This window comes from Cyclopterus lumpus, chromosome 13, assembly GCF_009769545.1.
Source record: "Cyclopterus lumpus isolate fCycLum1 chromosome 13, fCycLum1.pri, whole genome shotgun sequence".
NCBI lineage: Eukaryota > Metazoa > Chordata > Actinopteri > Perciformes > Cyclopteridae > Cyclopterus > Cyclopterus lumpus.
The window spans coordinates 5,081,287-5,093,560 of record NC_046978.1 but is presented as its reverse complement, the minus strand read 5'-3'; the positions used below and the strand labels follow the sequence as shown (position 1 = coordinate 5,093,560).

The following is a 12,274-nucleotide window of genomic DNA, read 5'->3' as shown; positions in this document are numbered from 1 at the left end:
AACGTGCAGCGATGTCATTGGTGCAGTTGACAAACGTAATTATTCACGATAAAAATAGGAATTCCCACTCGTCCATCACTGTCTGAAACAGGAGCTGCGGCAGCATGGTGGCATGATGCAACCAGGATGAATACACCAGCTTCATTCATTTCTCATTATGGGAAAAAGCTGGCGTTGTATACCTTGTATTATTTATATTTATTTATATATATATTTATTTATATATATATTTATATTTATTTATATATGTTTTTGCTCATTTATAGTTTCAATTTGTTTTGAAAATTTAAGTGAAGCTCGTTAACCGAAAAACGAGTACTTTTTATTTTTTTTGGGGGGGGGGGGGTCACGATCTCCTTTTGGGCTCTAGTGCTTTACTAATTTGAATATTCAACATATTAAGTCTGCTTGCAGCTACCTACCTGGCATAGGTACCGGCTGACCCCATGGGGGGAGGGGGTTCCTCTGGAAGGTGACGTCACGAGAGGGGATTTCCATACCTAAACCAGCCAATCAGATCGCGGCTGCTGCCGAAACAAAAAACTGAAGCAAACTACACTTCAGAATTCATCCAACACATGGGTTCAAGTCCTTCTAACAGCTCGTAGGCGTCGGCACTGACCATCGGGGCTGGTTTCTAGCCTGACTAGTCTTTACCGGAGCTGTTTTTAAAAGAGACACGTTTTGACTGAGCAGAAAAGACGAATAACGGATACAACCCGGTTTGGAAAGAATTCAAGTAACCTACAAGACGGTGGAGTACATGGTCCTAAACATGCGATGACCGACATGGACGTCTTCAACGGGACCTCTGGTAGGTTTTTATGTGTGTGCGTGTGTGTGTGTGAGAGAGCGAGCGAGAGGGCTTACATCATCACCAGGCATGTGATTTGTCAGCAAAGCAGCCAACACCCATTCCCGGGAACTGAGCACTATTAACCGGCTCTCATTCCCGTTGTTACTGCTCCACTTGGTGCAGGTTTAACACTTAACAGCAACGTTTTTATGCTGATGCTTTCTGTTTGTCCTGCAGAGAATCAAGGACCGTCCGACTTTGGTGAGTATTCATTATTGTTTTTGTGTTTTACCTTTTTGAATATGCTCAGGAGACATTAATTCATGTGTATTTGGGGAGGGAGGCACTATTGCGAAGTGTGACCTCAGGTGACTTCACGCAGAAAGGAGAAGTTAGACCAGACCGTATTCAGTATTTTTGCTTCCTCATCTTGTGATGTTTCTTTCAAAGCCTCTGATTAGTTTTCCTGGGAACCATGATCTGCGAGCTCATGTTTCATTTGCCCTCTCAAATGCGTTTGCGATTTGTTGGTGCAATGTCAGATTTTGGAAGGTGACCCCGAGTTGCAACACTAAACATAAACAAGACTAAATGACATTTCTTAAAAATTAACAGCATTATTGAGAATTTCAAGTATTCTTTCTAATATATTTATTGAATTTAAGGCCGCAACCTAATTTCATTATCTACCAATTATTTTCTCACTTAATTGTCAATATACCGTACAAGTCTATCAAATAGTGAAACATGGAATTACAATCCCCATAACCCGAGTTTGCCTATTCAGATTACCTGCATTTATTGTGATTGCAGTTAAAAACAATTAGTTTGATTTGTTTTCACGTTATACTTATGTTTTAAATTACTAAAATGATTATGACTTGATCATCAACATTTTTGCTTAGGAACTTTCTCGTATTTTCCTAATAGATTTATTTTCTCTGCTTTGTTAATGTTTTCTAGTCCATGGCTGCAAGAAACTAATTGTGTTAATTTGGCAAGTGTCTGACATCATAAAGCTCCACCATAGATGTATACATTTTTCAAGTGCTAAATACCTAACACTGGTGAAACTATCAAACCAACTACTTTTACACAACACATTTGATGTGTTTTGGCAATTGTAAATACACAATAATGCATGTGTAGGTGTCCTGATATAGATCATAATGGACAGTGTGGGGTAAACAACACTTTTAAGTTCATTATATCCAAAAAAGGCAAAGTATTGTTATACACATCTGTAACATTGCATAGGTATATTAGGACTTTCATATTTCTTCATGTGCCATTCAGCAAACGTACGATAAATAAATGGACAACTACAATATTACTGACCACCACAACAGAACACTTGAACATTACTATACACCTGTTCACCACATATCATGTAAGTTCTTTACACAGCATATCATAAGGTGCAGCATCGAGCACACACACAGATTTGTTCAGCAGTGCGATACTAGTAGCCACAAATAATCTGCAAGCGCAATTGGTTTAGTCGAATGGCCGCCGATACATCTGATGTTCACGGCTCATATGCACTCAGTAGATAATAATACACCAACATCATGTCAGTTGCATCAGCCATCTGAGACACTATCAATATATTGTTTACAGATCTCATTGAGGAGATCATCACCGAGTGGTCGGGTGCCTCCCTCCCTGGACCCCCTGCCCCCCCTGCTGACCTCCTCTGCCAGAACCACAGGATGCGACAACAGAGCTCCTCACCGCCATCTCAGCCCGTGCTGCTGGCCAGAGGCACTGCATGTCAGGTGAGAGTGCATGGGTTAAAAAAAAATATTGTTGGGTGGGATCTTGCAGTGTGATGATTTTGTACTAGTGTAGAAATTTGTGTTTTTTGTGTTTATGTCTGTTGTCATCTGGTTTCTCTGTCAGTTAGATGTTTCCTAGACTGTTGCCAACAGTCATTCCTAGAGTGACGGTTGGCGACGCAGCAGCAGACCTTGACAAACGCAGAGAACCTGCATATTTTAGCTTTAATCTCAAGCATGAATACAGATGTCATTGTAATTGTTCAAGACTTTTCCATTCCATCACATGTCATTTAGCTGACGCTTTTATCCAAAGCGACTTACAATAAGTGCATTAAACCATGAGTACAAACTCAGAACAACAAGAATCGAGACAGTACAATTTCTTCAATAAAGTTAAACTACAAAGTGCCATTTAAGTGCTACTAGAGTGCTACTACGGCGCTACCTTCCCTATTCAAGGTATAGTCGAAAAATATGTTTTTAGTTTGCAATGGAAGGTGAGGAGACTTTCGGCTGTCCTGATGTCAATGGGGAGCTCGTTCCACCATTGAGGAGCCAGCACAGCAAACAGTTGTGACTTTGTTGAGTGTTTAGCTCGAAGTGAAGGAGCTACAAGCCGATTGGCAGGAGCCGAGAGAAGTGAACGGGCTGGGGTGTACGGTTTTACCATGTCCTGGATGTCCGATCTGTTCGCAGCACGGTACGCAAGTACCAATGTTTTGAAGCGGATGCGGGCGGCCACCGGTAACCAGTGACGGTCGCGGAGGAGCGGAGTAGTGTGGGTAAATTTCGGGAGATTAAAGACCAGTCGAGCAGCTGCATTCTGGATGAGCTGTAGAGGTCGAATGGCATTAGCAGGTAGACCTGCCAGGAGGGAGTTGCAATTGTCTAGCCGTGAGATGACCAGAGCCTGGACCAGAACCTGGACCAGAACCTGGACCAGAACCTGGACCAGAACCTGTGCCGCCTTCTGAGTGAGAAAAGGTTGTATTCTCCTGATGTTGTACAGCATGTACCTACAGGAGCGTGTTATTGCGGTGATGTTGGCAGTCAGGGAGAGTTGACTGTCGAGTGTCACACCGAGGTTCCTGGCAGTCGGAGTCGGAGCCAACACTGAGTTGTTGAAGTTAATAGTCAGGTCGTGGGTGGGAGAGCCTTTTCCTGGAAGGAGGAGAAGTTCAGTCTTGTCCGGGTTAATTTTCAGGTGGTGTGCGGACATCCACTGAGAGATGTCGGTCAGACAGGCAGAGATTCGTGCTGCTACCTGTGTGTCAGATTGGGGAAACAAGAGGATCAGTTGGGTGTCATCAGACAGGTCTGTAGTTATTGACTTCAGACGGGTTGAGAGTGGGTTTCTTCAGGAGAGGGTTTTCCCAGCTTGTCTTTGTCAAAATTAGGCTACATTAAAACAAATAGTTCTTCAATAATTGTTGCTATTTAAATGTTTATCATTATGTGTATGATATCATTATATCCCAATACTGTTAGTCTCTCAAATGTGAGGATTTGCTGCTTTTATTTCATAGTTTTTTTTTCAGGATTAAGTGTAGTTGTATGCGTAGTATTAGGGAGTCAGGTAGGTTGGGCTCTTACAATAAAGCACGTGGTTTACAGATCAGAAGTGCTGTAACCTGATAAGACTGCATTGACGTTGTAGCCTGCACAGACAGATAATAATGTAGGTCAAGAAAACAAGAAAACAGCTGAAACTCTTTATCAGCAAATTAACTGCATGTGAGATGAGGGGGGCTTTGTGTGTAAATACAGTTTGTTTAAAAAGTCTTGCGGCCTGTGATGTGGCGGACACGCCTCCTCAGCATGCTTTTCTGTGGAAGGGGCCTGCGATAGGGGAGGAGGAGTGGTTGGAATAACTGTAATATGACGCCTACTTTCAGTTTGCTGTCCTTTCTGTTTACCAGACAAACCCATCAAGGGGTGAAAGGTCACATTCTTTGCCCTGCGCTTCTCCAATTGGTCAATCCGCGTTACATTGAGCTGGCTTCCTTTTTCCTGTTCGCTGGTTCCGTCTGCCAGGCTTTTGTTTAGCTCTAGATTTAAAGCTAACCGGTCCGCTCCGGCTAATACACTCTTCTAAAGTAGACGCTTGTGGCTCGACAGGATATTGTGAAACATTATCTCATGCAAAGGCATCACCCAGATCTCTGCAGCAACGGTTTATAGGCTCTCTGCCTAATTTACTGCTACTCAAGTGAAAGAGGTCAACTTCTTTACGTCTTTGTTCTCTGCAGGTTTGATTGTTAATCTTTCGTTACATTGATGCTTCAAATTGATTTATAACATGAGTGTTTTTTCTTTGTGATACTTTGTATTCCTTTTACATTACATTGCAGTCAATCACAGGCCTAATATATGAGTGAATATAGGGAGCACTGCATATACAGATTTTCAACAACAAGAGCCTGACTGGGAACGGAAAAGCTCAATGATCAAATGAGCACTTTGTTAACTCTATGCACTGATAGAAAGCACATGTATGAAGAAAACACACATGCTGCTTAGTTTTACTGCAGCCATCATGCAGAATGTGTCATCTGTGATCTGTTTATTTTTCTAAGATTGCAAGACTATGTTGTTTTCTAAGGGGAAGCCTATTGGGCCATGAGATGATTAATGGGATAGCCAGACACTGTTTTTTTTTAAGGGGTCACAATCCAAAACATCTGGGAACCACTTGATACGTCTTTTGTGTTTTTATCTAAAATCTTAATTTTGAAAAATAACAAGTACCGTATTTTCCGCACTATAAGGCGCACTTAAAAGCCTTTTCATTTTCTCAAAAAACGACAGTGCGCCTTATAATCCGGAGCGCCTTTTTTATGAATTAATTCTGGTTGTGCTTACTGACCTCGAAGCGATTTTGTGTGGTACACGGCGCTCTGTCAACATGTTTTATTATGCATTATGGTGCGTTCACACCAAACGGCTTTATAACTCGCGCCAGTTTATTCGCCAGTCAAGTTGTGTTCATTTGTGTCTTTCGCAACCAGTTGCGGAAAGGGGGCGTGGCTTATCTCTGTGGCTTGTCTCGGTAAAAACAGTTATAATTTCCTCCATCCACCACGGTCGAAATAACCACTAGTTCTGCTTTATACTTGTTGAGGACATCCCATAAACGTCGGAACATCTAACGCCCTGGTGTTTGGGTTCATAACATCACCCCTAGGCTCACACAGCTTGGGGAATTTCAACCAAACGCGTCTGTGCGTTGACTTTACATGGGATCCAGACGCGCGAAAGATTCGCAACACGTTTGGTGTGAACGCCCCTTTACGGCTACCGTAGTCAGGAGCGTCGCGGAGTATTTTACACCACTGTCTTTAGATGTTCTGCTCAGGATCAGGTAAAAGAAGTTGCTACCGATTACAAATATGTAGGTATTTTTGCTTCATCTCTCTTTATCTCTCTCTAAAGCAACATGTTGAAAACCTTGTTAAGAAACCGAGACTGAGTGTTTTTTTTATTTTTGAAAACGTTTCTCATTTGAAGCCAGGAGAAGTGCTGGTAATTTAAAGCCATTCTGGCTAATTTACCAGCATGTCTCTATGAATTTTGTTGATCCTTCAATCAATATCTTGGTTCACAAGACATACATCTGCCATTTGTCCCTGATGTGAGGACAGAGATGGAAAAGACAATCTTAATGTTGTTTTGCTCCTCCAACCTCAACAGGTGTTACCTAGTTGCATAAAAGGTGAAATAATGCAGTTAATAAGGTTTTGTTATTGTTTTTGCATAGCCAACCTGCACCTTCCGTCAGCCCCAGGAGCCGCCCAGCATTTCCAGAGAGATGGCTCATTCTTCCCAGGAAGTTTCTGCTCCAGACGGGTTTCCACGGCGTGGTCGAGGCTCCTCGTATTCGCTGGCCTCAAAGACCTCCCGTGGAGTTTCCTCTCAGAACCGTGGCGGAGAAACAGAGATGCTAGAGCGGCTTCTGAATAAGCCAAAACTGGTGGTGTTGGAGGAGCCCAAGGAGAGAGGCATGAGGTTTCGCTATGAATGTGAGGGACGCTCGGCCGGCAGCATCCTGGGGGCGACCAGCACTGAAACCAACAAGAGTCAACCTGCGATAGAGGTAGACGCATTGAAGTTTATTATTATTATTATTATTATTATTATTATTATTATTATTATTATTATTATTATTATAATATATATATATATATATATATATATAATATATATAATATATATATATATATATATATATATATATATATATATATATATATATATTGTTTTTAATGTGTTGCTCCTTAAAGGGGGTTTACTAGCTTCCGGTTACAGTGGGAGATTTTTTTTTAACCACAGTTGATTTTGTTTGGTGTGCAATCTTGAACCCCCAGTGCAGATGGGTGGAGCTGAAAGGATGTGGGTTGATGGAGTCAATTAGAAAGTCCCCACAAATCCCAGCTCGTGTGGTCAAAATTGGGCGGTCTATGCCCTACCCCCATACTAACAAACACTCCTTACTTCTTATACAAACACTTGACAAGGAGTGTGAAGATTATACCATTTAAAAATCACCATATTTCTTTATTTTGTGTAAATGACATGTAGTTTATAAGTAATCCTTGATTCATAGTTTGTTGATGGCATTTTTTGTTCTTGGTGAAATTGGTACCTCAGACAGTGGTGATCAGATGTTCATCCCAAAATGGGTCAGTTAAAAGACACTGAATTTTTTCTTAATTTGACAGTTCCACTTTTTGCTATTAACAGGTTTTTTTATGCGTGTGTTGTTTTTGTTAGCTAGATGTTGACATGTTTACTGTTGCCTTTTGTTCTTCTGTTTTCTCCTTACCTCTCCATTTCATCTTCCTGTCTGGTTCTCTCTTTCAGATTCAAGGTCCCATTGACCACTTAAAGAGGGTCACAGTCACGGTTTCCTTAGTGACCAAAGACCCTCCACACCGGCCTCACCCCCACTGCCTTGTGGGTAAAGACTGCCCAAACGGTTCAGGAATCTGCGTGGTCACGCTCAATCCTCACAGCAACCGACGTCACAGGTGCTCGTCCCAGCTTTCATTTATCTCTTCCCCCAACTTTTTATTAAATACATTTTGTCCCCCTTTTCCTTCAGATATGATTTTTTTTGCATTTTCGGACTGTCTTGACAACATGTGTTTTTTCTACTGGACTTGCAGCTTTGCTAACCTCGGTATCCAGTGTGTGAGGAGGAAAGAGCTGGACGTTTCACTTCAGAAAAGAAGAAACCAAAATATCGACCCCTTTCAAAGTAAGATGAATTTCAACACACACAGCTCATCAGAATGTTGGTAATATTGTCATCTTTCTACACATCCATATATTTAAATTTAAAGGATGGTACTTTTTCTTCTTTTCTTGCTGTTTAAATTAATTGTGACTCTTGCACTCAGACTTTGATTTTGTGTCTTTTCATCCCTCAGCTGGTCACTCAAAGGGCATTGAAGACATGGACATGAACGCTGTGCGTCTGTGTTTTCAGTGCGAGTTTGAATGGGAAGATGGCAGAAAAGACTGTCTCAGCCCAGTGGTGTCCAACCCCATCTATGACAAGAGTAAGGAACAGACTCTTTTAAACAACTGTACCAACAATATGTAAATCAATTAGCTAATTCTTACATTTTGTTGGATGTTTTGTTTTTTGACAGAGGCGACGACTACATCACAGCTGAAGATCGGCCGTTTTAACCAGTACAGAGGTTCCTGCACCGGCAAGACGGAGATCTACATGTTGTGTGACAAAGTTCAGAAGGGTAAGATAGTTTTATTGGGTCCTTTTCTGTCACCCATATACAAAAATATACCGAACAATGCTCACACAATAAAGTTCATGGGACAAGATTTCTCGACAGGAGTATGATGATGTTCCCAAACTTTCGTTAGCAACTTTTAAAACAGGGTATCATACGAAGTAAAGCATACTTCTGCGATTATAGTTTTTCCTATGAGGCGAGGGCCAGTTTTGTAAAGCTTATTACTTATGTTTAGTTTTTGTCTTTGAGTCATTATTGAGGTGGTTTCTTTTGTCGTAGCGTTGTCCGACCTTCATTTTCCCCTTGCTGAAGCAGATGGTTTATAAGTGGAGCAGTGTGTATTTTGCAGGGTTTGCACCTCTGTAAATTACCCTAAAAACTGATTTATAAGATATTTTGTTACACAGCAGAACTAGTACTGAACTTGAGTAGATGCCTCTGACTGATTTACAGCAGCTGCTGTCTGAATCTTTTCACACCAGAATTAGCTTCGGCCAGAGGCATAATGTTTTTGGGTTGTTTGCCCAACCCTACTTACATTTTTTTTTTTTTTAAAGTAAATTGGGATAGAAAGAAAATCTGTATTTTTCTACTTTGTCTTGATTAACATGGCTCTGCGTCTTTTCACTGATTCAAAGATGATATAGAGATCATCTTCAGGCGAGGGTCATGGAAGGCGAGCGGGGAGTTTGCCCAGACAGATGTGCACCGGCAAATTGCCATTGTGTTTAAGACTCCGCCCTACCAGGACCAGGATATCACAGCGGAGGTTGAAGTCAGAGTGCTTCTGCGTCGCCTCTCAGACCAGATGGAGAGCGAGTCTGTTACCTTCACGTACCTGCCACACAACCCAGGTCAGTCAAGATGGTCCACTGTGTGGCCTGTGGAGATATTGATGGCAGTGTCAGCTTGAATGGCTGAAGTTTACTTGAGATAAAACAAATGCAGCAGATTAATTGAACTCATTTCAGATCCATATGAGGTGAAGCGGAAGAGAAAGATAAAGTCAGACATCAACTTCAGTGAGAAACCTTGTGTGACTGGTGAGTCTCAAATTTTTTTCAAAGTTTTCTTTTCTAATGTCTATGATTTTTGGTGTGTAGGTAGGAGGTAAACTGTCTGTATTGATATTTTACAGCAAACATTTTGACATCCAATGGCATAAAAAAAACACGTTTCCGAATTAACATTAACAATGGCTCAGTTCTACGAAGTCTGGAGAGACATTGTGCATTTTTAACTTGTATATTCGCACTGAATGTAAACACTGAAACCCAGTTCTGTTTTTTCCATTCACCACTCAAACAATGTTAAAAGGAAACTTGAGCCCAAGATGATTGATATACATAGTGGAATATGGACATGCACATGCTGTTCACATGTACATTAAAATAAAATATACATGCGCACTGATGTTAAATTGTTCAAAAGTATAAATAAAGGTGCCATGCATTAATGAACCAGTTAAAATGTTTCAGATTACAAGCAATGAATTACAACTCAATACATGTCAACTGCACCACAAACTACACCTTCCAATATGACCATACAGTCGAATCAAGACTTTTCTAAATGGTTTCATCCAACACTTCCAATAAATCTAATTGGATGAAGGTTAGAATGTTCAGAGTAAGTAAGTTGCAAGAGTTTTAGCAAGTTTACCTAATAAACTGGCAAGTTAATGTATGTTTCCATATTAATGTGTTAACAGCTTGCACGTTGAAGTTACTACAATAAGTTTTTTAATAGGCTCAGATGAATACTGATGCGTCCATATGACCTACATAAGTAAACAAGACCATCAGTGAGAAGATTGGCAATTTGTCGGTACTACCGGGTTGAATTCTGCGCCAATAGACAAAAGTATGCAGGCTCACAAGAAAGTCCTTCAGCTCACGAGGCCTCCGGCAGCGACCAGTCCACCGCGGACAGAGCCAGAGCCGGCTTTTCTGCCACCTGTGACCTGCAGTCGGAGCTACAGTGGAAGGTGCAGAGCTTAGCAAAGCTTGGCTACCACTTTCGGCCACAGGGGCCACCAAAATTGACACAAAATGAAAGTTCCTTTTAGTAACTTTAAGTGGATTTTGTTGTGTACACACACGTTTGTTCTTACGCCACCATCAAAATAGGCTACCCGTCTCTAATGAAGCAGGAAGGTCTTGAAATATCAGAAATTCTTTCAAGATTGAAATAATTTCAAGGTCCAAACTGCACAAATCTCATGTCCTGATCCGAGTACAAAGGTCTCTACCTAATAACAGACCTTTCATCATATCTAACAGGTCGTTATTTTCTCTGTAACATAATCCGTTTCCTCTCTCTGCAGCCGAGAGTGCACCTGCAGCAGAGCAGCCCTTCCACACTCAGCAGCCTCAAACCATGATGGCTCCTAACGAGAGGCTTTGTGCTTCCCAGCCGGGGGCCTCTGCTTTAGGGGAAATGGGTTACAACGAGCCCGAGGACTCAAACAATGGCACCGATGCAACAGCAATCCTGAATCAGTTGCTAGAAATGCCTGTACTATGGGACATGATTTCCGACTCCAGCTTTACCTCATCCATGCCCTCTAGCTTTGAGCCGGTGACCGATGCCGGCTCCACGTTTGTCAACCAGGATATGAACTTGAACCAGAACTTTGGCTCGTACACGCAGGACTTTTCCCATTACAGCGACTTGCAGTTCAACATGCTCGTCAATGAGATCCAGACTCCGCAGTCAGAGGGCCGGGACAGCCCCTCCAACATGGTTCAGGTGAAGACAGAAGAGGAGCTGTGAGGACTGAATAGTCAGATTTGTGAAATGCCTATACGCTCTCTCCGTCCACTGAAAAGTCCACTTTGGCACTTTGGAAAATATGCTTATTTGCTTTCTTGCAGAGGGTTAGACGAGAAGATAGGTACCACCCTCGTATGAAAGAATGTTTAGCATTTCCTGAAATGTGTAACTTCCCCCTTGACACCTCTGGATTTAGTCCCAAACAAGATTATGTTGTCCCTCAATCCAAGACTACTGCTTCGGCTGATTGCACTGTGAAATGTGTTTACCCTCTCACTAAATCCATATCTTTGTTTGGAGTCCTTGCTGGTCAAGGCTTTAGCAACCAGCAGGAGCAGGTTAACATTCCTGCTTGTGTGCTGGTAAATGCTGCCAACACTAATCATCAAATTCTCAGTCAGCGTGGAATTTTAAAAAGGGAGTTCAAGAGTCTATATTTAACGTGAAACAATAGAAACCCGCCCATTATTTGCCTTCTATTGTAGTAAATAATTGGTGAGGTAAACTTTAATATCTGTCGTATAATTATTGTCTACGGTCTATTTTATGTGCTTCCGCCAAGAAGTATAAGATTTTAGTTGTAACACAAAGTCTCAAGTACAGTAGTTTCAGATCTGCTCTTCACATTATTCTTGCCTTGTATCACTCTGTTGATGTGACCTCCACACCAGCTGGATTGTTTAATAATTAATCTACTTAAACACAATAGAAACCAGTCCTCCTTGTGTCAGTTCCTGCTGTTGTGCAGTTTCACTCTTGTGCTAAACATTCAAACTTCCACTCGCAGCTCGTCACGAATCCAACTCTGCCCGTCTCTGTAGTATCGTAGTGTCTATTTCAGAAAATAAACAATAAAATGTCAGACTGTGTTATGTTTCTGTTGTCGTTACTAGCGCTGAAGCTGACTGCTGCCTTGATGAATTGTCAAAAGAAACAAAAGATTTCAGAGTGACAAAGGATCAAATCAACTTTGAATGTGACCTTCAGCTGCCTGCCTGCACACAGCACTAACCTGCTTGCTCACTTATAAAAAGAATGAAGATTGGCCACAACAAGTAGATGTGTGTTTGCCTCTCACGTTTTAGCTTTAAATGTCAGCAATGTCACAAGACAATGTTGAATGACTTGTTTGCCCAAGAAATTAGATAGAAACATTCTGGTGA

General features: G+C 41.5%; 1 protein-coding gene across 3 annotated transcripts; it reads left to right on the top strand.

The window, feature by feature from the left end:
* Nucleotides 1–390: 390 nt before the first annotated feature.
* Nucleotides 391–11,980, top strand: relb (v-rel avian reticuloendotheliosis viral oncogene homolog B). 3 transcript variants are annotated; one of them, XM_034547816.1, is made up of 11 exons: nucleotides 391–814; nucleotides 1,034–1,057; nucleotides 2,417–2,574; nucleotides 6,335–6,670; nucleotides 7,438–7,604; nucleotides 7,743–7,834; nucleotides 8,007–8,138; nucleotides 8,232–8,336; nucleotides 8,975–9,190; nucleotides 9,308–9,379; nucleotides 10,663–11,980. In XM_034547816.1, exons 1-11 carry the CDS (start codon nucleotides 781–783, stop codon nucleotides 11,109–11,111), a joined length of 1,785 nt encoding a protein of 594 aa, XP_034403707.1. In that variant the 5' UTR covers nucleotides 391–780; the 3' UTR covers nucleotides 11,112–11,980. The 3 variants fall into 3 exon arrangements, with proteins under 3 accessions (XP_034403707.1, XP_034403709.1, XP_034403708.1); XM_034547818.1 differs by lacking the exons at nucleotides 391–814; nucleotides 1,034–1,057; nucleotides 2,417–2,574 and adding an exon at nucleotides 3,901–4,795; XM_034547817.1 differs by lacking the exons at nucleotides 391–814; nucleotides 1,034–1,057; nucleotides 2,417–2,574 and adding an exon at nucleotides 3,901–4,826.
* The last annotated feature ends 294 nt before the right edge of the window (nucleotides 11,981–12,274 follow it).